Source organism: Gekko japonicus, unplaced genomic scaffold (assembly GCF_001447785.1).
Source record: "Gekko japonicus isolate JY-2015 unplaced genomic scaffold, Gekko_japonicus_V1.1 scaffold83, whole genome shotgun sequence".
NCBI classification, from domain to species: Eukaryota; Metazoa; Chordata; class Lepidosauria; order Squamata; family Gekkonidae; genus Gekko; species Gekko japonicus.
This window is the reverse complement of record NW_015168655.1, coordinates 296,783-322,541: the sequence shown is the minus strand read 5'-3', so window position 1 is coordinate 322,541 and position 25,759 is coordinate 296,783. Positions and strand designations below refer to the sequence as shown.

General features: G+C 43.3%; 1 protein-coding gene across 1 annotated transcript in view; it reads right to left on the bottom strand.

Moving 5' to 3' along the window:
• NUBPL (nucleotide binding protein-like) overlaps window positions 1-25,759 on the bottom strand; it is a 120,870-nt gene that overhangs the window by 62,214 nt on the left and 32,897 nt on the right. The window contains exons 5-6 of the mRNA XM_015415189.1: window positions 12,263-12,302; window positions 12,077-12,167 (exon numbers count right to left, since the gene is read on the bottom strand). Of these exons, the coding sequence (XP_015270675.1) occupies window positions 12,077-12,167; window positions 12,263-12,302 (131 nt within the window). The remainder of the gene's footprint in view (window positions 1-12,076; window positions 12,168-12,262; window positions 12,303-25,759) is intronic.

Below are 25,759 nucleotides of genomic sequence, written 5' to 3'. Positions count from 1 at the left end.
TTTTATTCCCTCCACCTCCTGGCTTGACCCCACTCTCTGTTTACCCCAATGGTAGGGCCCCTGCCCATCAGTCCAGGATTTCCTCCATTGGCTCAGGCCTCATTCCTCCTATCCCCTGGGCTCGCCCCTGGGTCTCCGTTGACTTGGCATGTGGCATGCCTGCCCCCTTGACCGTGGCTCTCTATCCTTCAGTGGTCTGGCCTCTTATGGCTGTGTCATGTTGCCATCTCTGGAGGACCACAAGCCCTTGGCATGGGTGGGCCATGCCCCTGGCTTCCTGTAGTCCCAGCAGGCCTTTCTCCACATCAGCCTCTGCCCATCATGCTTCCCCCACCACCGGTCTTCTCCTTGCCGCTGCGCCAATCTTGCCTTGAATCTGCAGCCAGAGTGAGTTGGGTTTGTGCAGCAGCAGGGCGTGTTGTGAGCTGCTTGCATGGGGGGCAGTATTCTCTGCTTCCCGGCAGGGCGAGACGAGTCCAGATGCGGCTTGGCCGTCCTCGGACAATACATGTAGTAGAACTATAAATGTTTGAAGCACTGGTAAAACATCCACTAAACCAGTCAAATTTCATAGAAGGATATATGCTGGCAACTTCCTTCAATATTATTTTATATGAAAATGATACACAACACAGTCTCAACAAAAGAAAAGATGGTCAGAAATCACCCACACCCCAATATGGGAGATTAAATTTCCTCATGCATCTCAAAAAGCCTTTGAGCTTTGAGAAGTAATGAGAAGATAAATCTACTCTCTAAATGTTGTGTGACACATTAATGCCTTTTGCTTTCTTGCTTACTGCAATAATTCTCACTTGTTAAACACACTTAAGAGGGATAATACTTAATTTTTTGCCTGAGAGATCCCAGTAGCAAACTAAACACTGTATAAAAACCAGAAATTTGTCACTGCAATGTAATGCCGATGCACTTTACCTGTTATTTTCCATATAATCAAAACTGGAGCGAAAACTCTGTTTTTGTTGAGTCAAAGCTCCTATTAGCAACTGTGTGTTAGTATCAGTCACATAGTATTGTTAACTTAGCAAATGCTAATGTGATGGCACCATGCATCATCCATAACTCAAAAGGCATTATCACCCAAATCTGCAATGTATGTGTTGAATACATGTGTTATTTCAAGCATATTAGGAGGGAGAAGCCAACATTCCACTCCTGTGGTATAAGCTAAGTGTATAGCCTACGGTAAAGAAGGACACATTACCATTCCATCTAGAACACATTACACACATTTGTTTCATAGCACAACAAACACAGATACATCAAAGTATGTATTTGCTACTCCATGGGGAAAACAAGAAAAATCTTAATTTAAAAATTATATATACATGTCAAGCATTGCTCTTGTTGAGTTTAAGTATCCAAGGAATTGATGTCTGCACACCAGAGAAACAGAAAACCGTACTCTACAGTAGAGCCACATCTGGTCCTACCATTTAAATACTGCAATTATGGATAAAGTTGGCCATTGTAAATGTCATGCTTTACTATTAAGTCATGCAAATGGGGATGAAATGCATTTATTGAAGGCTCTCTACTGCAAAATCTCAAAGTTAAGAATGACAGAGTCTTCCCACTGATCTCTTAAAAATGTTGTCTTACAGGTAAACAGGAGCATTTATTTAATCTAATATTTATAACATGTACCTTGAATTCAGTGAAATCATTCCTATTGACTGCTGTTCTAAACATAAGTTATTCTATGTAAGCATAAAACTGCGAGTCACAGATGGTTTAAAATATGGTGAATATAGAGGGGTACCTTCGTTTATTAACACCCCCCCCAAAAAAAAAGTCTCATGACAGCCAAGGCCTATGACTGTTAACCACTATTATGTTGATGTAAATATTTACACAGCAGCCACTTCAGAGAAAAGAAAATACACGTGGTGCCAATTTCTGCTCCATATTTCCTACACGGAGGTAGCAAGCAAATTCCCAGTGTACCAGTCCTGAATGGAAAGCCCCTTATCTATTTCAGTGGACTAAAATAATTTAATTGGGGTATCCCATTAATGCCTATCTTGTACTGTAGTTTTCCTTCCAAAACATAGTCTACATCTAGTTGAGACTTGCTTTTCTGAAGTAGAATCCTCAGCTGGTGGTGAAAAGTCAAGTCGCACCTGACCTATAGCGACCCCATAGGTTTTTCAAGGCAAGAGATGTTCAAAAGTTGTTTGCCAATGCCTGCCTCTGATAGTCTCCCATCCATATACTAACCAGGGCCAACCCTACTTCGCTTCCGAGATCTGGCTAGTCTGGGCCATCCAGGGTGGGGGGAAATCCTCTGCTATGCTCACTTAAAATACACAAAGAACATAAATTGTTCAGGTATTTTAATTATAACAGGCAATAGTTTATTACAACAATGTGCTTTGAATATTTGCAGGACCTAATTTTGTTAAATTTTATACAAAGAAAAACGAACATATAGCTAATGGCATGACACAGCAAACCATGATAGAGTTGTAGATTTTATATCCTGAAACTGATGGTAAAGGCCATTTTACAATATTGCCTGTTTTTTATGTAGAAGTCTATGAATCTCTTCTCCTGGATGCAATAAAATGCATTAGGAATATTAGATCTGACCAAGTTAATTATCTTGAGATCTTTATTTAATATTTTATATCCTTGACTCAATGTCTGGGAGCCCCTTCAATTCATTATATTATAAAGCAAGATTAAGAAGGTAATACAGGCTCATACGTAGCTAGAGAATGAGAAGACTGAACCATTTTATCAGTTTTCTATAACCCAAAATCTACAAAGAGAGGTTAAACTACTATATAGATATAGCTATACACACACACACATATATACACTGTATACCCACAGTCACACTATAAAATTAAGTAATTAAAAATTAGATTCTAATAGTGCAAACTTTACCAGTTACCCTTGCAAACAGGGTGAAGTCAATGGGTTTAGAAGTGTGGAACTCTGCTTAAGACTGAATTTGTAAATTTCTGAACAACAGCTTAACATATGTTGCCTGTGCAAAGTCTGAGCATAGATTCATTAACAATTCCATAAAATTCCATAAAATCCCTAACACTGGAAAGCTGCAATTTCTCATACTGTAGGGATTCAGGTATGCCATTCAAGAGATCTGATATTTATAATATTAATTGCCCTACAGTTTGTCAGCAATGGATAACACTAGCAATAAGAGCTATAATGTCTTAAATACACATACATCAAGTTGCGCACTTTGTTAATCACTTATAGAAGTTACTTTAACAACAATTTCCCTTTTGTCTTTACTAGGATTTACATATATCTTTTTTCCTGAAAAGAAATTCAATTTGTCTTCACACAGGATTAAGGGGTTCCTATTTCACAAACAAAAGTGAGATGCCTGACTGGGGACAAGTTCTTGCTAAAGCTTTCTACAGTCACAAGTGAAATTCCAGTGTCAGGGAAAATCATTAACAGCACCTGTGTCAAGGGACTACATTTTTTCTCAGCTACTATAATACAACTGCATCTTTAGTTGCTAGGTAACAACCAACTCAGTATATACTATAAGCAACATGCACAAGAGACAAACTGCCATCTGCTTCCCATTTGGGAATTCCATTGACTAAACCAATAGTGCAGCTACTGCAAAAGGGGGCGGGCTCATCCTTAGTCTCCAAGGTCCTAGTTTGCTAGTGAAGCAGGTGCTGACATCAGCGACATGTCATTTTATGTGTTAGAGATACAGTGACCTTGTAAGTATACAAACATAAAGGCCTTCAGAGCCCCGAGCACAGGAAGAATCACTTTATAAAAAGAACATATACATTCTACTCTAAATATTATCAGAAACCAAAGATTATGGTCAGTATTATATTTATGAATATTTCTGGTTTGTTGCACATATAGTGAGTAGTGACCAACCATAAACTTGATTCATCAGAAAGGGGTTTGCACTGGTACAGTGAAACTTTCTTACCTTCTCCTCCTGTAGCCCAAACTGCTGCTCATAGGGGATAGGGGATTCTTAAGAACAGCTTGAGTGGGAAGTCAGACATCTGCTGTAAGAGAACAATGTCTGTTGTTCCCTCTCATCTCATCTTTCTTCCATTTGTCCATGACTGGGACATTAAACACTTTTTTTCAAAACACAGTAGTTTTCTGCTCTCTCCAAATCATGAAGTATGGTTTTCTGTCTGCCCTCCAAACAGGATTCAAAACTAGAGATGTAAAATTTTGAAGCCATAGAGGAAATACACACGGAGTACAAAATTGAAATATTTCAGTACTTTCTCATCAAACCTAAATTTATTTTACTGCTTTAATATAAAATATATAATTTATAAAATTGTATTTGGTGTGTTCATGTGGACAGGATTCTTGGAAGCTTGAGATTTACCACCTGTTCGTATGATCCTTGCCTCTCCTGGCTGCTGAGGGCAAGGGGACTGGCAGACTGGGTCCAGGAGACAGTAAATGCCTCCCTGAGGGATAGGGTGGTTGCTCCTGCCTTGATGTGGGCAGTGGTGTGCCCACTACTAAAGAAATCAACTCTGGACCCAGGAGAGATGAATAACTACTGTCCAGTCTCAAATGTACCATTCTGGAGCAAGATGACTGAACAAGCGGTGGCTGGCCAACTTCAGAGATTCCTGAATGAAGCAGATTGTTTAGATCCATTCCAATCTGGTTTCAGGCCTGGTTATGGGAATGAAATGGACTTGGTCATCCTGGCGGAGTGCAATCCTGCTAATTCTCCTGGGCATTTCAGATACTTTTGATACCATCTTTCATGGTATCCTTCTGGATCCTCTTTCATGACTGGGAGGTGCTGTCCTGTGGTGATTCCAGTCTTACTTCAAGGATAGATTTCTAAAGGTGGTGCTGGGAGACTGCTGGTCTGCCCCTTAGCCTTTGGCTTATGGGGTTCCCAACGTTCCTTGTCCCCCATGGTTTTATACATCTACTAGCTTGATACCCATGCTTCGCTATGGTATTTAAGGTTTGGCCTGGGCACTGAATTTTTTTTGGGGGGTGCAGGGCATACTTACAAAAATGCTTCTGATTTATGTTGTAAAGAAGTGAGACATAACTACGTATTCAAAACAACATCCGAGCAATCAGATATTAAGCAAGTTCATATGAATGAATTTTCTAGAACCTACATTGTGAGAAATTAAATAATCTTATACAGGAAACCACTTTTCTACAAACTTTGAGTATATTTCCATAGTGGGTGGGAGTGTGGCTAAAGCCATTGAGGAGGCTGGGCCAGCAGCATCTCTAAGGTGATCCTGCTGGGGCAGCCTCCCTGATTAAAGTACCCTGGCCCTGCTCCTACACCTGACAAACACCCGCCTGTCTCGTGTAAGAGGGGGACTATGTTTAAAGGAATCAGGGAGGCTGGGCTAAGGCAATCCTGCTGAGCAAGCCTCCCCGACTGCTTTAAGTACTCCATGCCCTTTCCAGCCCTTGACAGGCAGTTATCTGTCAGATGTAGGAGGGCTAGCATGTCTGAAGGCACCAGGGAGGCTGGACCAGCAGGATTCCTAAGGCGATGCTGCTTGGGCAGCCTCCCCAATGGCTTTAACTGCTCTGCCCCACTCCTGCACCTGACAGACAACTGCCTGTCGGGTGGAGGAGGGAGGGGTGGGAGTGTGTCTAAAACCACTGGGGAGGCTGGTCCAGCAGCTTTGCTAAGGTGTTTCTGATCAGGTGGCCTCCCCAATGGATTAAAGTACCCTGGGTTAGGGTTGTCCGACCTGGGTATAGGGACAAAAGACTAATCGAACCATCTAGTAGCTGGTTCCCTCCGAAGTTTCCCTCAGGATAGCTGGCGCTCATGGCTGTGCGAAAACCCTGACCCCTCAACTGCAGCCCATTTCTTATTCTCTGTTCCAAGTCCTAAAGACTGGATCTACTTGCTGATTGCAACGTACTTTATATTGTTTATCTTAAGTCTTAAGAAGTGGATGTATTTGCTTTGCTTTATGGACATTTGAAAATCATGTTTTTCAGTCCATTGAAATTGTGAAATTTGCTTTTGGGAGTGTCAAAGAGTAAATGTTAGATATTGCTTTAAATCTACAGCCTATCTATTGTATTTCTTGTATTTCATCCCCGCCCCCAAAGTCCTGGATTGGGCTGACGTACCCAGCACAATAATGTCACCTGGAGGTGACTTCATCGTGCTGGGCACAGCACCAGGGAGCACTCTAGTATTCAGCCTGAAAACTCTATGGTATCACAGAGTTTTCAAGTTGAATGCTAGAGCATCCACTGGCGATGTGCCTAGTGTGATGATGTCACTTCCGGGTGACATCATTGTGACGCACACGAATGTCTCGGACCAGGACCTACTCTCCCCCTCCACACCAAGTAAGCGACCTGGCAACCCTAAGGACTTACCTGGAGGTTGACAACCTGAGGCCTGCAAGCAACCTCTGGTTGACTTGATGCCACCTGACTTACATGACTCAAGTAGGCCTGACTGCTTGCTACTGTTGAACAGCAGCCACCCTATGAAAGCCAGTGTGGTGTAGCAGTTAGAGCTTCAGAATAGGGTCTGCGAGACCCAGGTTCACATTGCCATCTTGCTCTGGAAGCTGACTGGATGATTTTGGACCAGTCTAGGGCTGCCAAGTCCCCCTGGGGGACGGATTTCCCCCCGCTTTGGAGGCCCGATTTCCGCCACCGCGGAATTGGGCCCCGGGGGAAACCCCACACCGGCGTGCACGTCAGCCGGATGTGACGTGCTGACGCCGGGCACACTGGGGGCGGGGCCAAAGCCATCTGAGGGGAAAACATAGAGTTTTCCCCTCAGATGGCTGTGGCCCCGCCCCCAGCGTTCCCGGCGTCAGCACGTCACATCCGGCTGACGTGCATGCGGGACGCCAGCCAGGAGCCCCCGCCGCCAAGGAGAACGCACTTGGCAACCCTAGACCAGTCACATACCTTCAGCCTAACCTACCTCACAGAATTCTTGTGTGGATAAAAAGGAGAAAGAGAGAATAATGTAAGCTGCTTTGGTTCCCACTGTAGAGAAAAGTAGGATATAAATGAAGTAAATAAAGAATATAGCTGAAGATGGGAGGCAGATAAAAGGTAGGTTGGTGAATGGCTAAAAAGGAGAGAATGAGGCAGGGAGAGGATATCAGTATTGCCCAGGGAAAGGCAAAAGGTTAGGAAATTCCTATAAATTTTTTTTTGGGGGGGGAGCCTGGGAGAGGTTTGAGGAGAGGAGGTACCTCAGAGGGTTATAATACCATAGATGCCACACTCCAAAGCATCCATTTCCTCCATGGGAACTAGGTTTGTCAACCTCCAGGTGAGGGATGGAGATCACCCAGAAGTACGACTGCTTTCCAGATGACAGAGATCAGTTCCCCTGGAAAAATGGCTGCTTTGGAGGGCGGACTCTGTGGCACTGTACCCCATTGAAGTCTCTGTCCTCCTAAGGTACCACTCCCAAATCTCCAGGGACTTCCCAATCATGATCCCTAAGGGGAACTGATCTCTTTAGTAGGGGGATCTGTTGTGATTGCAGGAGATCTCCAGGATCTGTTGTGATTCTGGTTTGGCAACCCTAGAAGGAGAGAAGGAAGCAGGAAAAGGGGAGAGGCTATGAGGGCTTTCAGGAAAGAGGAAATAGTGGGAGAGGAGGAAGTGAGATGCCTCTCGCAAGTCCTTACATGCTCCCACTTGTTATATTCTAACACAGCAGATCATCTTCCATAAAAATCTTCATTTTGCTTAATTATTTCACCCATTCAGAAAAAATAAATATTTCATATGAGTTCTTTCAGAGCTTCCCATTGGAAAAATTGGAAAAAAATCCCCCCCTTTCAGAACTCTGTTCCAAACTACAGCTGATTACTGGTTTGGAAGACAAGTAGAACATGCCAGAGTTTCCAATTTAAATTTTACAACAAACTACAGTTTACAATAGAAGCATTTCATTTCCTTGCTGTGTGTGATGAGAAGAACCACATTAATCATAGGATTCCTTAGGCTCATTCCAAAAATTACATAAATCCAACCACTGACAATGCACACACATGCACATACATACACTAAAGCAAAAGCCTAGATTCTTAGTTTTAGGCATTTGGAAGGAATTAAGGCTGGAACTAAAAATAAATAAAACTAAAATAAATGCTATGGGTGGAAATAGTGTGCCCAAAGGGACGCTTAACTCTGGGAGTTTGTTATTGCCCATCAGATCAAAGGTTAGAGGATGATTTAAAAATAGCAAAACAATTAAGGAAAGCAGCTAGACGAAATAATTGTGTCATAATTGTTTGGGTCAATATGTGTTCAAGTCAGAAGAAAGAGATTGGGTTTCTAGATACTCTCAATGACTGTGCCATGGAGCAGATGATCACACAACCTACCAGGCAGGAGGCGATCCTGGACTTGGTCCTAAGTAATGCTCAAGACCTGGTGAGAGATGTAAATGTGATAGCACTGATTGGGAACAGTGACCATAATGCTATTAAGTTCAACATTTATGTAAATAGGGAGTTGCCCAAAAAGACCAACACGACCACATTTTACTTTAGAAGGGGTAACTTCTCTCAAATGAGGGGGCTTGTGAAGAAGAAACTGAAAGGAAAAGTAAGGAGGGTCAAATCTCTTTGGGAAGCTTGGAGACTGTTTAAAACTATGATCCTAGAAGCTCAGATAAAATGTATTCCGCAGGTTAGGAAAGGTACAAATAGGTGTAAAAAAAGGCCTGCATGGTTAACGACCAAAGTAACAGAAGCAGTAAAGGGTAAGAAAGATTCCTTTAAGTGGTGGAAGGCTAGTCCGAGTGAGGTAAATAAAAGGGAACACAGATTGTGGCAAATAAATGCAAGTCGGTGATCAGACAGGCAAAAAAGGACTATGAGGAACATATTGCAAAAAACATCAAGACCAACAATAAAAATTTCTTCAAATATATTAGTGGCAGAAAACCAACCAGGGTGGCAGTGGGGCCCGTGGATGACCAAGGGGTAAAAGGGTTACTAAAGGATGATAAGGAAATGGCAGAGAAGCTGAATGCATTTTTTGCCTCTGTCTTCACTGTGGAAGACGGGAGGTGCTTGCCCATTCCAGAACCGCTGATTTTGGGAGGGGTGTCAGGTGACGAGTTCAGAGGTCCTACAACTGATGGACAACTTAAAAACTGACAAATCACCAGGCCCTGATGGGGTACATTCAAGAGTTCTGAAAGAACTCAAATGTGAACTTGTGGATCTCCTGATAAAAATATGTAATCTTTCATTAAAATTTGCCTCCATTCCTGAAGACTGGAAGGGTAGCTAATGTCACCCCCATCTTTAAAAAAGGTTCCAGAGGAGATCCAGAAAATTATAGGCTGGTCAGTCTAACTTTGATACCGGGTAAGCTGGTGGAATCTGTTATTATAGAATCAGTAGGGACATTGATGAACAAAAGCTACTGAGGAAGAATCAGCATGAATTCTGTCAGGGAAGATCTTGTCTCACTAACCTGTTAAGAGTTCTCTGAGGGGGTGAACAAACATGAGGACAAGGGTGACTCAATAGATGTTGTTTACCTAGACTTCCAGAAAGCTTTTGATAAAGTTCCTCATCAAAGGATCCTAAGGAAATTCAGTAGTCATGGAATAAGGGGGCAAGTCCTCTTGCGAATTAAAAACTGGTTAAGTAACAAGAAACAGAGAGTATAAATGAGCAATTTTCACAGTGGAGGGTGGTAAGCAGTGGGGTACTGCATGTCTCAGTACTGGATCCAGTGCTTTTCAACTTGTTCATTAATTATTTGGAGTTGGGAGTAAGCAGTGAAGTGGCTAAGTTTGTGGATGACACTAAGTTATTCAGGGTGGTGAAAACTAGGGAGGGCTGCGAGGCACTCCAGAGGGATCTGGCGAGGCTGGGCAAATGGATGGCAACGTGGCAAGCAATGTTCCCTCTAAGCTGAGTTAGTGTGAGCTAACTCACAGTTTTTTAGCCTCCAGCTCACATATTTTCGTCTTTGCTCAGGAAGGATGGCTCCAGAGCAGACTCATTTATGCAGTAGCCAAACTGCTCGCTCAGAACTTTAATGCCAGTAGCTCACAAAGTAGAATATTTGCTAACACAGGGCTCCACAGCTTAGAGGGAACATTGGTGGCAAGTGAGGTTTAACGTGGGCAAGTGCAAAGTAATGCACACTGGAGCCAAAAATCCTAACTATAAATACACATTGATGTGGTCCGAACTGACGGAGACTCACCAGGAGAGAGATCTTGGAGTCATAGTAGATAACTCACTGGAAATGTTGACCCAGTGTGTGACTACAATAAAAAAGGCCAATGCTATGCTGGGAATTATTAGGAAGGGACTTGAAAACAAATCAGCCTGCATCATACTGCCCCTGTATAAATTGATAGTACAGCCTCACTAGGAATACTGCGTGCAGTTCTGGTCACTGCACCTCAAAAAAGATACAGCCAGGGCTATTGTTGGGTAGGAACGCACAGGAACGGAGTTCCGGCTGGCTTCAGAGTTGGCCACGCCCACTACAGCCAAAACCTCTGTGTGCGTGGCTGCAGAGGGAAAGCCTGGAGAGCAACACCCCCCGTGACTCTGAGGCGGGCAGGCCGGGGGGGGCCTGGAAGGATCAGGGCGCCCGGGCAAGCCAAGGGAAGGCATGGGGGGGTGTCCTAATATGCTAATGAGCTGCACTGTCATGGGTGTGGTGTAATAGGCTGATGAGTTTCTGATGTTGGGTGTGGCCTGTTATGCTAATGAGTTCCTGCTGGGCTTTTTCTACAAAAAAAGCCCTGGATACAGCATTGGGAAAAGTGCAGAAAAACGATTAAAGGGATGGAAGAAAGGTTAAAGAGGTTAGGGCTCTTTAGCTTGGAGAAACAATGACTATGGGGTGACATGATAGAGGTTTACAAATTTACGTATGGGATAGAGAAGTTAGAGAAGGAAGTACTTTTCTCTCTTTCTCATAATACATGAACTCATGGGCACTCAATGAGATTAATGAGCAGTAGGTTTAAAACAGATAAAAGGCAGCACTTATTCACCAAAAAAGTAATTAACACATGGAATTCACTGCCACAGGAAGTTGTGGTGGCTTCAAGCATAGACAGCTTCAAAAGGGAATTAGATAAACATATGGAGCAGAGGTCCATCAGTGGCTATTAGCCATAAGGTATAGATGGAACACTACATCTGGGGCAGTGATGCACTGTATTCTTGGTGCTTGGGGGGCAACAGTGGGGGGGCTGCTGGAGTCTGGTCCTGCTGGTGGACCTCCTGATGGCACCTGGTTTTAGGTCACTGTGTGACACAGACTGTTGGATTAGATAGGCCACTGGCCTGATCCAACATGGCTTCTCTTATGTTCTTATGTCATTATTCAGTTAGTCTCCCTGTTCATCACTCTACTGATCACTACTCATAGTGGGGGAAACTGCTACATAATGAAGTTAAATCATCTATTTTCAGATGTTATTTGTGAGGAGATGGCACAAGGCTCTACTGTAACTTCCAACTGCAGCAGCTGAAGGGTGCAGATACTGCTTAAAAATGTAACTTCAACTTCTAACTACTCCAAAGTACACTCATATTTTCAGAAAGATTTATACTAATTGTAAACTTTGACTTTAGTTGATACTTACCTTGTTTCTAGTTATTGTTGTAATATATTTGTTACTCTTTATGCTTTGTATTACAGTGTCTTAAATGAAATTCATGCTTACTATATCATATGTATAACATCTTCAACTTCAATAAAAATTTTGAATTAAAAAAAATGTAAATTATTGCTCTCAATAATTTCTTGCTATGTGTCCAGTCTTTCTTTAACATGCTTTTATAAGCTGGTGTTTTGTGGTGGCTAGAGTGTCCAACTAGAACTGGTAAGTCTTAGGTTCCATATCTGAAACATTGCAAAAGTTCCCACACAGGTCTGTCACTCTCTCTCTCAACCTAACTTGCTTCACAGAACTGCTGTGAAGATAAAATTAGGGAGCACTGTGTCCAAGTGCACTGAGGTCTATGCAGAAAAGGTAAAATAAAAACATATGATAGCCTATTTTTGTAAAAAACCATGTATTTCCATAATCGCTTACCTGCCTCAGTAGTTTCTGTATGGCTGACATCACCATGAGGCCTCTCCAGACAATAGGTGCAGTTTCTTCTACCAAGAAACCCATAGACATACTAGAAGGGGTAAAGCAAATATAAATTTTCCCAATTCCCCAACATGACAGAATTAGTAAACAAAGTAAACATGTACAATAGATCAGTTTGCTTACCATGCAATTCCATAGTTGACAAGAGGTCTCATTAAGTTCTCTACAATGGAAATATTAAAAATAACAGTTATTTCATATTAATATATATTTAAGCTACCTACGCTGCATGTGATGATGCTTAGATATTCAAGCCAGCTATAAGAAGAGCATACATTCTTTTCAAAATGCTTCAATGATTCTACTGCAAAGCCGAAGTCCAATGCAGACATAATGTCTAATCATGGTTAATTAACCAGAGCAAATAAACCATGGTTGAGATTTCAAATGTACAGTGAAACCACTGTTTACCTTGTGGGGATGAGTCCCTGGAGGTACCAGGAAGACCTGCTTGCCAGCTTCAAGCAGGGCAGCTAGACAGGGGAAAAAATTACGTTGATCATAGTTTGCTGGATGATCAATCAAAATGACAATTGAATTCAGTAATGGTAAGCTGTGTAGTTTATACTGGCTCTTTGTGGATCTCTTGCTCTGAACTTTGATGTAGTTTGGCTCTCTTAATTGTAAAAGGTCACTGATGCCTTAACAGTTCCCTCCTTGAGAAATCTTGCACTCCTAGCATACTATACCAAGTAGCCTGCGTTAGAGGACTGAGACTGCCAGCATGTTTACATGAATTGTCAGAACAAAAGTCATGGCATAAAACACTGTTCTCCCGCTCCAGGGAGAGATCATACCAATATTTTTCATATGGTACTTTTTGCTCAACACTAGACAAACATGAAGTGAAAAGAACCTTATCTCACAGTACTATATCCCTTTTCTTTTGTACATCAGAGTTTTCATCAATACTGGACAATTTTATCATTTCTGAGTAAGTCAAACACAAACTGCAATTTACAAAACAGTCTTCTTTATGTGTTTAAAAGGTTTAAACCAAGTCTCCAAACCAATGCCATCCATGTATTTGTTCAACAGTCCCTTAGGCTTTAGTGAGGTTTGTCAATGCAGTACAGTCCTACAGACAAAATATCATTATCTCTAATGGCTTGATTTTTGCTTTTGCTGCAATCAGTACGATAAAACATGCACATAGAACATTTAAAGAACATCTGCAGGGTTCTATTAAAAGGAGACTGTATACAGTTAATGCACATCTGACCTCTGCACTTCCCAACTGATTTAGTTTATAAGTGTCTTTGGCTTGTTCCCAACCTGTACACTGTGGGCAGAGTCAATGGTGAGATCACTACTAGTTGTGCTATGTGCACAACAGGAGTCAGGTTTTTCATTCAACGTTATCAGATACATTCAGGCAAAGGAGTAGTGACTGGCTACGTAAAGCATGGTTAGCTATTTTGAAGAGATGCCATGGCTGAATTCCACACCATCTTCCTCAAACTGCACCACCCCAAAGTCTTTGTCCATGATTCAAAGATACAGGAGGAAAAGAATAATAATATGCAGAAGGAAAACAACAGTAATATGTGGCTGACACTTGGAAGTTTGTACTTTAACAGTTCCCATGGCTGAAGAGACTAGCCACTGTTCAATTTTTGCTTGTCTTTTTTGCAATATTAACTGTTAAACTCCTACCAATCTAGCAGTTCAAAAGCAAGAAATTACAAGTAGATAAATAGGCACCACTTCGGTGGGAAGGTAACAGCGTTCCGTGAGCCTTGGTGTTTAGTCATGCCGGCCACATGACCACGGAAACGTCTTTGGACAGCGCTGGCTCTTCAGCTTTGAAACGGACATGAGCGCCGCAACTCTAGAGTCAGATTCGACTGGCTTTCGAGCAAGGGAACCTTTACCTTTAACTGTTAAACATTTTTAAAGCTTTGTCAGAACAGCCAGTTCTTTCTTATAAGTGTAAATAACCTTTTGCACTGTTATTGTAACGCCATTAAATAGCCAAACATCATACATTGGTTTTGGATACTAAGGCGTCATTCAACTGGTGCAACAACCAGTCCTAGGACAGAATGGTTTTCTATCTATGAAGCAAGGGATGGCTTGTCCCAGATTGCTTCCCATACTAGTCTTCCTGATCTACTGACACACAGCACAATGGAGAGAGTGGCCCAGAAGACTGCAGTGAGAAGGAGGCAAAGAGGCTGTCTCCATCTACAATGGCTTTGCTTGCACTGCTTAAGATCCAAGCCATTGTAACAACTGTAGGTTTAAGAAGTAGGCTGGAAATGGTGACTGCAGTTCTCAATAGTTCATGATTACAACTATTAATTTCTCGATTCTAAAATTACATTTCAGCATACAGGTACTGAGCAGCTACTCTCCCACACACACTTAAAAATAAGACTGCAGCAGTTAAGTAGTTGTTCCAAGCTCACACAGAAGCTAAGGAATCCATGGCATCATGAACACAAGTGTTTTGTAGAACTGAAATGTTAGTTCAGATTTATCACCACTCAAATCATTATTATACACCTCCTCACTTCTTCACGATGTCTCATCAGGAAAGGCACAAAAGACTCTTGCTGCCAAAGTGAATGGTATCATTTGCCATAATACCCATCAAAGGGGAGTATTGTAACATATATTCTTATTACATGAAAGATGCAGATATTGTAAGGGGAATTTAGGTAACATAGGTTTAAGTCATTTAGGTAACATAATGTAGGCAGAAGAAGAAACCTACCCTCTGCCTTTTTTTAATCAAATGTGTAATCAGGTGTGATTTCTGCTGAAGGGCAAAAGATTCTCAACTATAAACAATTAGAATTTAAATAACAGCATACATGTAAATCATGGCAAACACAGTATTTTCTTACATTAGTTTATGAAAGAGCATGAAACATGTACTGCCTGCTGATTACCTTACTCATAAAGAATTGTTACTAATGTGCCGAGGGAAACATAGTCACAGATATATTTACTATATTTATATCCCATCCTTCTACAAATACTTGAGGGCATACAAATTTTAAAAGACTGAAAAACAACGTGGTACAGATTTCTACAGAATAACATGTTCAGCTCTGTGTCTCAACCTGAGGTATCTGATGAATCCATTATACTGGAGAAAACAACCAACCAACTAAGCAAGTAGGTGAATTAACTCACAGTAACGGAGAACTGAACCAACTACCTATTGTTCAAGCATAATTTCATCTGCCTTTATCCTCCACCACTTTTAAATTGCTAGCCTATAGGGGGAATTCCCTGACCTGGATGGCCACCTGATCTCATCAGATCTTGGAAAATAAGCAAGGTCGGCCCTGGTTACTTGGATGGGAGCAGGCATTGGGAAACAACCTCTGCCTTTAAAACCCTGCAGGGCTGACTGTAGCTTTCTGGCACTTCCCACCATGAAAAAAAAATAACTAAAAGCACTGCTGAATTCCAATGCACAGTCTTTTCCTTGTCCATATGATCATTAAAAAATTTCTATCTGCTTGTACATCATTTTTTTTTAATGTATAAAGGTTTTATTGACTCTCCTAAAAAGGAGAGGTATTTCGCTTAAAATAGAAAAATTGGGAGGGTATATAGTGGGAGAAAGAGAAAGCTGATATATTAACTGGTAAATTAAACTGTTAGTACTGTCCAATCATTCTTCTTAGGCTTCTTCTGTGAGCAGTCAAACTTCTTTTTTCAGTCCGGTTATAGGTATTATCTATGTTAGTATGTTAGTAATGTTCCTTTGAATTTCTGTTAAAAAGCTTCTTCCGGGCGCCTTCAGAACCGCTTCTATGCGTGCTGGTTTCTTTTTCACTCCCGTTGACGTGGAGGAGCTTCGTCTGTTTTCTTCTCCTTCCGGCTTTTTTTCCCCATCCTCCTTCGGGTCGCTATTAACATTTTCAGTTCGTATGCTATAAATCCTCTTTCTTTCTTGCCATTTCAGGAGAGTTCCAGCTTTGAGAATGGTATTTTAATTCGATTTCGCTTTTATACGCTCCCAATCTTTCCGCTGAAACCTCCTCCGCAACTGTTGACTTTTAAAAGCGCTTGCCAGGCACCTTCTCGCTGTCACAGTTCAACTTTTCTCCTTTCACAATTCCCCGTCAGATTCACAGCAATAAACAGTCCAGGCAGTAAGCAGCCGGCTCTCACCCATAAGCAAACGCCCAGATCGGAAGTTCCTCCCTTCTTCTCCGCTTGTCTTTACCCAGCTGCAACATCTTGTCTTTTTGTTTACTTTTAATAAAGTTCTTAAAGCGCGTTCCAGAGAAACAAAACTTTTTCATGCTTCATTTCAAATACATCAAAGGAAATCACTACTATTCGCTCAGTCCATTCCCCCCCCTCCTTTACTTTCTCGTTTATGAAGTTAGAGGATCAGCCTCCTCGTCTTTTTCGCTGGGGGGGGGAAGCGCTTTTAGTTCTTTTTCTCTGCATTTTGACAACTCACAGTTAAGCCGATCTTTTCTTTTTCCATTTTTTCGGATGGTCGCTTTATCACTCGGTGACGTCTGGTGGCTCCGCTAAACCCCGTAAAACGGGGTCGCTCACGCAGCAAGGTCCATTGGGGCAGGGCATGGCGGGAGCCTCGGTCTCCAACCTCTCGGCCGAAAGAGAGACTCCCCCCTAGTACGCCCTAAAGCGCCCCGGATCCGAGCTCCTCTCTTCCTGAGGTGCTCGTTCAGGTCTCCGCTTGCGCGGATTCTCTCCTCCACCGCGGGCGGGCGAGACGCCCTCGGGAGCGACCCGAGGATGCGTCCGCCATTCGCGGGAGCAAAACCGGAAGCCTGCTTGTACATCATTTTGTGCAGGAACACCTCTAGTCAATCCATGTCTTCTTGCAGCCCACCAGAAGATCCCTTCAGGTACACAGCAAAAAATCCTCAGGGTGCTTCAACGTTTTTGGCAAACCAGCCTATTTCTTATAATGCATGAAATGCAAATAATGGATGTGACTTGTAGTACCTTTTGGCTATGCTCCTGCAGAGTGCAGAGGGTTGGACTAGATGACCGGCAAGGTCCCTTCCAACTCTAACATTCTATGATTCTATACCTAGATGTTAGCTATCCAACAGCTCAAATATATCAAATATACCAGAAATCTCAATTTATATTGCAAATTAATGGTGATCTTGCAAAGCTTGTAGAAAAGCAGTGCTGTCTTCAATCTAGCAAGTTCAGCTTTTAGAAAGCTATCTTGGTTGCAAATAGTACTGAACACCAAAGTCACTAAATCAACAATAAAGACTGGGATTTATAAAACTGTGCTGAAAGCCAAGCACTGACAAATGTAGTGGATGCTAGTCTTGTATAAGCAACTGAAAAGGATTCACTTAGATCCCACAGTAAATCTCTGCTGACAGAAGATATTTTCGCCCGTACAGCTGGACTTCCTTACCTCTGTTGCAGCCGAAAATGCCTCCCCCAAACTCTGCCCCAAGAGAATGACCTCCCCCAAAGGAAAAGCACAAAAGGGCAGTTGGAGGTTTGCAATAGGGAGAGAAAATCAGTGAAAATCAAACCCCTTTCTGTTAGCAGAAATTTTCTGTGGGATTCAACCCATTATTTCTTACTTGTTTTTAACCAAAAATTCAGTTCTAGAAATTGCTTTAAAATAACCTTCCTAAATACTTATATAAATTATGTAAAATTTTTCTCCATCTCAATGAAATTAGCTCAATTTTTATGCTTATTCACATAAGCTGCATGCACAGCCTCATCATGTTTAAATGCTGTTGACATGACTGTCTGCCCGTACACAGAATGAGGAGTGCATCAGTGTAGCTTCTTTTCCTCAGCCAATTATTTAAAAAAATAAGTAGAAATACCTTTCACCCAATTTTCTGTGCTAGTCACAGTTTGTTCAAAGATACCGATTATTGCACTGCTTTGAATTTCATGACCAATTATAATGCCCTTTCTAAAAACCGCTCATGTGTGGATCTATGTACTCTAGATACTTTCTTATTCCAGCCACGCTTTATATTCCACACTAATATCTGCCCATCTCATAAAACTCTACACTGCTGTGAGCTAGCAGTCCACTCACTGTAAATGAGTCTATCATTATGGTTTGGTCTAACGTAGTATCTGATGGGCTTCTTTCAAAAGAAAATGAGTCCCTTAATGGTTTTAGGTATATCCTCAACAAGAGCATACTGATAGGAGATGGTGTCCAAATAACTGTCGATTAACATACTCCAACAGAGCTCAGAAGTGGTCACCCAGCCAGATAAAGGCAGGGGACACAGAAAGTATGTATGTAAGTGAAGAAACAATGTATGGAAATTGGGAACATTGTTTTATTTACTTTAGGTAGTAGACAGAACACTGGGTATCAGCTGACAGTTAAATAAGTATCTGGGGGGGGGGAACCTCCCACTTAAGGAATCTGATGTGTGGTAGCAGATCTGCTGCCCTGTGGGAATGTCTTCCATTTTCTCTTTCATTTTTGCCTCCACCTATTTATGAATAAAGCAAATATTGCAAAAATACCATAATACTTGTATAACACTGCTCTTGGAATTTCTCACTGCTCAGGAAATGTGGGAGCCCATAATAACAACATTATGTTATGTTACTGCCTCGCTTCTCCAAATGGTGTCACAGTCCCTTCAAGTCTCTCTCCCCTTCCTTCTACCTGTCTCTCCTCTGTGACAGCAGCCTTGAGAGAAAGGGAGAGAGGTGTCTGGAGGGAACTGTGGTGGTTTTCCCCTTTGTTCTTCTCCAGGACACCAGCTGAGCACCTGGAGCTTTCCAAAAGTCTGCCACCACCCATAAACATCCCCTCTCATATTCCTCTGGTGTCAGGCAAGCACCAAAAAGGGAACCTGGGCCTGTAACATAAATGAACCCTCCCAATTAAGAACATAAAAACATAAGAGACGCCAATGTTGGATCAGGCCAAAGGCCCATCCAGTCCAACACTGTGTGTCACACAGTGGCCAGAAATACCAGTGCCATCAGGAGGTCCAACAGTGGGGCCAGGACATTAGAAGCCCTCTCACTGTTAAGGAATCTGATGTGTGGTAGCAGATCTGCTGCCCTGTGGGAATGTGGATAAGGGCATGTGAAGTCTCACTCTGAGATTAACTACAATTTATTTTACAAAATTCATTCTACAGAGTCCAGAAAGCTATACCATACAGGAACAGGAACAGCATCCAAGAAAACAAAGTAAGCAGAGAATAACTCAAACTGGACATAATACCTGGCACACACACCCTTTGGAGGGATGGGCATGGAACTGACAGGAACTGTTGCAGAGATGCTCTTGGCATATCTCTCCTTCCTCCTTAGCTGCTTCTCTGCCACCATACTCACTCCCTCATTCCCATGTCCACTCACCCTCCGTTCTCAGACTGACAAAATGCATTTAATCCTCTCCTTCCCAATCATGTGGAAGGTGTAATAGCCAATCCACATTTTGTCCTTCTGTAGCCCACTACACCCTGTTAGCCAACCCTTTGAGGTTGTGCATTAATGGGTTTTAGTGCCCTAAACTGAAGATGTAAAATACCATCAATCTTGGCTTCATGTGACACCCCAGATCAGTCAAACTCTGGCCACTCTTAAACATCCATCACCCTCTCTAGGGTGAACATATGGTATTTTATGGCAGGGGCTTTTTGTATGTCTTCCTAAATGCAATCTAGGTGGGTAGCCATGTTGGTCTGAAGCAGTAGAACACAGTTTGAGTCCAGAGGCACCTTTAAGACCAACAAAGTTTTATTCAAGGTATGAGAGAAGTGTGCATGCACACCAAAGCTCATACCTTGGATAAAACTTTGTTGGTATTAAAGGTGCCACTGGACTCAAACTTTCTCCCTAAGTGCACGTGGCTCTCATTTATAATAGTAAAAAGTCACAGGGGCAGCTTTTATCCAGGTTGGGGCCCTTTCGAAGAGAAAACACTAGAGACTAAGGGATTTCAGTAGCATTTGCTTTATTTACAGATAGAACACAGGTGGATGCTCAGAGGCACACCTACAAAACAGCAGATCCACTAATCCAAAGAGAAACAGATCCTGCACCCCCAAGATGCGTCAATCAACTCACAATAGAGTCTGCTTCCTTCTCTCCCTGTCTTTTCCAGCATCTCAGCTTCCCTCTCTTCTCACATATCAGTCCCCTCCCTTCAGCTAAGGGGGGCTCACTTTTTCCAAGCATTTGGAACGTGGCCAAGGCCACTTCTTGACACTTAAAGGCTACTGAAGATATACCTACAATTGCTAAAATATATTACTACTCCTTTTGTTATTTGGACAGACACTACAGTAATTAGAATCCAAACCAAAATTGGACAATGTTCTTGACTAGCTTACAATGAACTGGTATCTTGAATAACTTCAGGTGATTCTCTCCTCAGAATGCCCATTTATGTTGGAAGTAATAAAGTGTCACAAAGTATACTTTTAAATCTAGCTCAAAACTGAAAAGTGCGAGCTATTGGGGGGGGGGGGATACTAATCTGTGAAGCATGCCAATGCTTACCTAAGAAGAATGCCAGAAATCCAAAGAAAGTTAACACTTAACCTATCTACCTTGCTACAGCTATTATCATAATAAAAGCTTTAAAACTTAGCAACTAATCTATTTTTTTTAATTAAAATCTGCCATCGCTACCATATGATCCAAGTATCTTAATTACCTGGGAAAGTCACAGTTTTCTTTCTTCCCCCACCAGTACTAGAGTCTGCTCATTGTATCGGGGGGGGGTGTCACTGAAAGAAAGTGATTTTGTGTGCACCACTCACAAAATGGAAACTGTGACTGGTTGTATACATAGATTCAGGTGGGTAGCCATGTTGGTCTAAAGCAACAGAACAAAGTTTGAGTCCAGTTCAGTTCTGTATATAGGCTTTTTTGTGTATGCACACTTCATCAGATACAAGGTATCTTGTATACAAATATCTGATGAAGTTTGCATGCACAAAAAAGCTTATACCCAGAATTAAACTTTTCTAGTTGTATACATGTTATGTGTTAACTGAGAGTTATTGCTATGGTTGACTCTTGTATGAGAGGACAAAAGATTGTGTGTTTTTAGAATACTTGTGGAGGTATGGCTGTCCATTTGTCAATCTACATTTGTTGGTCCTGGGATTGGGGGTGGGGGGGAGAGCTCTCTTTCACCTTTACTGCATGTATGCCTTGTCTGATCCCTGGTACCAAAAAAGATTCTGGGGATAAACCTAGCAATACAGACGGAAATTAAACCCTGTCTCAATGCCTTCTTCCGTAATATACAATTCCATATAGTAAGTACTGGACAGAGTTACTCCATAAAACCAAAAAGTAAAAGTATCAGTGCAGTGTGGTATAGAATTAAGCCAAAATGATTAATTGCATTTCTTGACCTCAGTGTTCTCCACCTGTAAAATGAGGTTAATTATAATGAATTAGGAAGAGGACATGCCATGCTTCAGGATTTTTTGAAGTTGGACATATTGCTTACTAGGAAGAAGGCCCGTTGCAGCTGTAAATGCAACGGCCGCTAGATTGGCCATGTGGCTGCGGTCCTCATCTCTCCCACCCGCCGCTGGTGGCCCCCGCCCACAAGGAACCCAGCTCTGAGAGGGAAGGGGAGGGGGTTTAAGCCACCTCTCCTCCCACGGGCCTGCTCAGCTTCCCCATGGCCGCGGGGAGGGCGAGGAAGCCAACTATGAGAGGTAAGGGGAGGAGGTGTAAACCGCCTCTTCTCCCACAGGCTAGCTCGGCTTTCCCGCGGGCATCTCCCCCCTTCCCAAGTTTAGTGGGGGGCGCTGGCAAGGCTGGGGCTGGTGCAGGGAACAGTGGCAGCATTCGAACCCACCCAGCCAGCAGGGCCTGCGGCCTCCCTGGGGCCCCCGTCACCGATCTCTGTGAGGGCACGCCGGGAGGCCAGGGATGGTGGGGGTGCAGGGGCGGGGCAGGGAATCGGCGTGCAGCTCCCTGCAGCCCCCGCCTGCTCGTAGGCTAGCCAGGGAAGTGAATGGAGGTTGAGGGGGGAAAGGTGGGTTGGGGCTGCTGGAGGCATCTGTGCAGCCGGGCACGGCGCCGGGTGAGGGGAGGCCTGAGTAGGCTTGGGGGGAAAGGTGAGCAAGTGAAGGGCCGGCTGTCCAATTTGCCCAGTTTAGTCCGTCTCCCTACCGGCTGCTCGATGCCCGTTCCAGCCGTGCGTGGACCAAGGCGGCTGGGCTCATTCCCCCCCCCCAGCCAATGGCACGCCAGTAGCCTGGAGTGGCAGCTGGCAGACCAATGGCTGAGAGAGCATTTTTTTCTCGCGACCCCATAGGCCAGGGGCCACCCCAAATCAGCTTTATAATATAGAGAGATTACTGAAATGCTGTGCTCCTCATCTGTAAAATGGGACTAATAAACTGTGGGTAGATGAGATGGGGAGGGAAACTGTACAAAGGGATGACTGTGGGCTGTTTCATGTTAGAAAGTCCTTGTACCCCCACACAGCCTCTAAGGGAACTTTCAATCAGATGTGTGCCACAGGTTCCATGCTCAGAACTTAATTCCCAGGTGCTTGACGGCCAAATTCAGATTGGGGGGGGGGGGTTTAAAGGCCTTCCCTCTGTGTCACATATTGAAAACTGTATGGGGGGGGTTAAGGCTACTACTCCCTGTGGCCCACAGTCTTGATCAAATTTATTTATTTATTTTATTACATTTCTATCCCACACTCCCCCACGAGGTCTGTGTGCACCTGGAAATTAAGTTCTAGGCACAGAGTTTCCCATGAATGTCTACTCAAAAGTCTTCATGACAACCACATGCAGGACACAAAGATTTTCTTAATGTGTATCAACTCTCTGTTTTAGAATTCTATAGCACAGATGTAACAACTGTCAGGCTAGCAGGTATAAAATAGGAAAGGTATTGATGAATAAGGTGTGTTGTACTTAAGAATTCTTCACCATGAATTAACCATGTAGGCTTCGGTTAGTCACCTCTTGTTGTACCTCATTGTCTTCCAGCTACAAAATGGAACAAAATGTCTTGTATGCGACATAAATGCTTAATTTCTTGATGACATGTATGCATTATACATATTTATTTGAGCTGCCTTGTCTGTTATGATCATCTGCATTCATAGGTGTAGACTACATGGGGGCTGAGGAGCTGACGCCCTCCCTGAAATTTTCCAAGGGAGACTGAGCCTCCCCCAGGGCAACAAGTAGGCTTGCCAAACCCCCACTGGGGGGCGAAGGAACCCCCAATTTGAGGGGAAAAAAACGATTTGGAAGTATCAGGAACGGGGGGGGGAATAGCGACCATCGGTGCCACTCTAGCATTTTCCACTACTAGTCTCTATGGCACCATAGAGACTGGTGCTAGAGCATCACCACTGCTGGAGGACTGACCTCCTCGGTCTGTTTCCTCCATGTGTTTTGTAAGTGCAGTGGATGGCCCTGAACTTTCCTGCTTAAAGAAGCACCCCCCCACTCCTAGCAGCCCTCATTAGACCACCGGAGAGTGAGCTGGTGGTGGGAGCTGTGGGTAGAGGAGCTGCAGCCGCCTAGGACACCACACCTCTGAATGCAGAGTCTTACTTTGAGAACTCTCAAGGTTGCTGTGCACCATGGGGCTTTGGAGAAGGTAAGATCTCCAGAGAAGCGGCTGGCTGGGGGGGGGGATTTTCACCTCCCATCCCCGGTGCCATGCCTAAGCCTTCGGAGGAACCATGGGAGGAAGGAAGTATGCATCCACGGGCTCCTGTGTGCACTCCAGCCTTGCACAAAACTTTGTTGGTCAGTCTTAAGGTGGCACTGGAGTCTCTAAACTCCAACTTTCTTGCCTTGCATACTCAGACTTGTTTGCTCCCGGGAGAAGCAGATGGCTGGGCAGGGTGTGTGTGGATTCTTGCCCCTATCTATGCCTCAGCCTTTGGAGGAGCTGTGGGAGGAGGGAAGGATGCAGCCATGGGCCCCTGTGTGCACTTCAACCTTGCACAAAACTTTGTTGGTCGGTCTTAAGGTGGCACTGGAGACTCTGGATGAGGATGCAGCCACGGCCCCTCTTGCCGCCACTGGGAGAAGCTGCCCTGGCAGGGGTTGGGCGATCCACTCTGTGTTCTTGTTCTCAGTATGAGTGGGTCAGCCAAGGAACTAATATCTGAGGAAGTGTGCACTCCAGCCTTGAATACAACTTTGTTGGTCTTAAAAGGTGGCCCTGAAGTCTGGATTCCAATTTTGTTTGCTTTTTCTATGAATTAAATATGGAAATAGTCTTTAGGGGAAAGTTGGGGAAGCAATCAATGGCTGCATTAATTACAGCAATTCATCACCCAAATACATGCAGGACTTAGACTTTTGGCTGGATCCCATTGTAGGAGATGGAAATATGTTTACAAGAGACATTGATCCTGCAATGTTAAGCTGCAAATAGAAATAAAGTGTAGACTCTGGAAATATCCTGAGCTGGGATCAGTTCCCACATGCAGACCATGAATTACTGATGCAGAATGTAATTTTCCTCTCTGTTTGGGTGCATTACTTGATCATGTTTTATAGCCTGATAATAAATGGCTACAGGAAGGGTTTTTTTAATCCTTCCCCCTCCCCACCATGCAAAGCCTGATTGCAATGGGTCTTGGGAAGAGTAAGTTTGCAGAAAGTCTCCATGCATCAATATGTAGATGGTATGATGGCTTACTATACCTTTTGGCTGGTGCTGAAATATTATGGAAAACATTTTACAATCTTGAACCTTCTCTGTGATCAATTTCCTGCACTCTCCCTTTAGAACTTGCTGTTCAGATTAAAGCTGTTGCGGAGTGTGCCACCTCATCCCTACCCCAGTCTTGTGGTGTTACTGGCTGTTGTTATTTGGGCACCTTTTTACAATATCCAAAGATTGTTCAGGGCACTATATTTTGCTGTGGCATCTCCAGTTAAAAGGACCAGGCAGTAAGTGATATGAAATACCTCAACCTAAGACCCTGGAGAGCTGCTGCTAGTCTGAGTTAAGGGTACAGAATTTGACAGACCAAGGATCTGATTCCGTATAAGGCAGCTTCATATGTGTTCATATTCCTGCAGTCACTCCATCAGTTACTGGGCTCCATTCAAAGTGCTGGTTACCATGTACAAGGCCCTTCATGGCCTAGAACCCACATTTCTGGTAATCTGAAAAGAGCCTTCTAAAGGTGGTTCTTTGTAAATTGGTAAGATCAGCAGCCACCCACTTGTAGTAGTGGTAGATAACTCAATGAAGATGTTGACTCAGTGTTCCCCCACTGGTTTTTGAATGTTGTGGTTTGTAATAGCAGTAGAAAGAGTAAGAGTCCAGTAGTGTCAGGTTTGATAGTCAGACCACACCACACAGCGCTTCATAAGAAGTATTCTGTTTATTGGTAGTTCATAACTATGACATGTGAACTTCTTTTGTCAGGAATGGCCAAATCAGCAGGGCACCCAAAGTTATAGTAGTTTCAAAACACCACCCATTACAAGCAGAAGCCAATAAGCACTGTGCATTGTGCGCAAGCGCAGGAGAAAAGAAAGCGGGCAAAATAGGAGCCGTTTGTTCCGAGCAGGTCAGGAGCAGCTGGAACCCCAAGGTCAGAAAAGCGTAACCAGATAACAACCCAGACAGGAGACATCGTTAGTGTACCAGGCTGAGGCGAGGAGGATCTCCCCCCACACA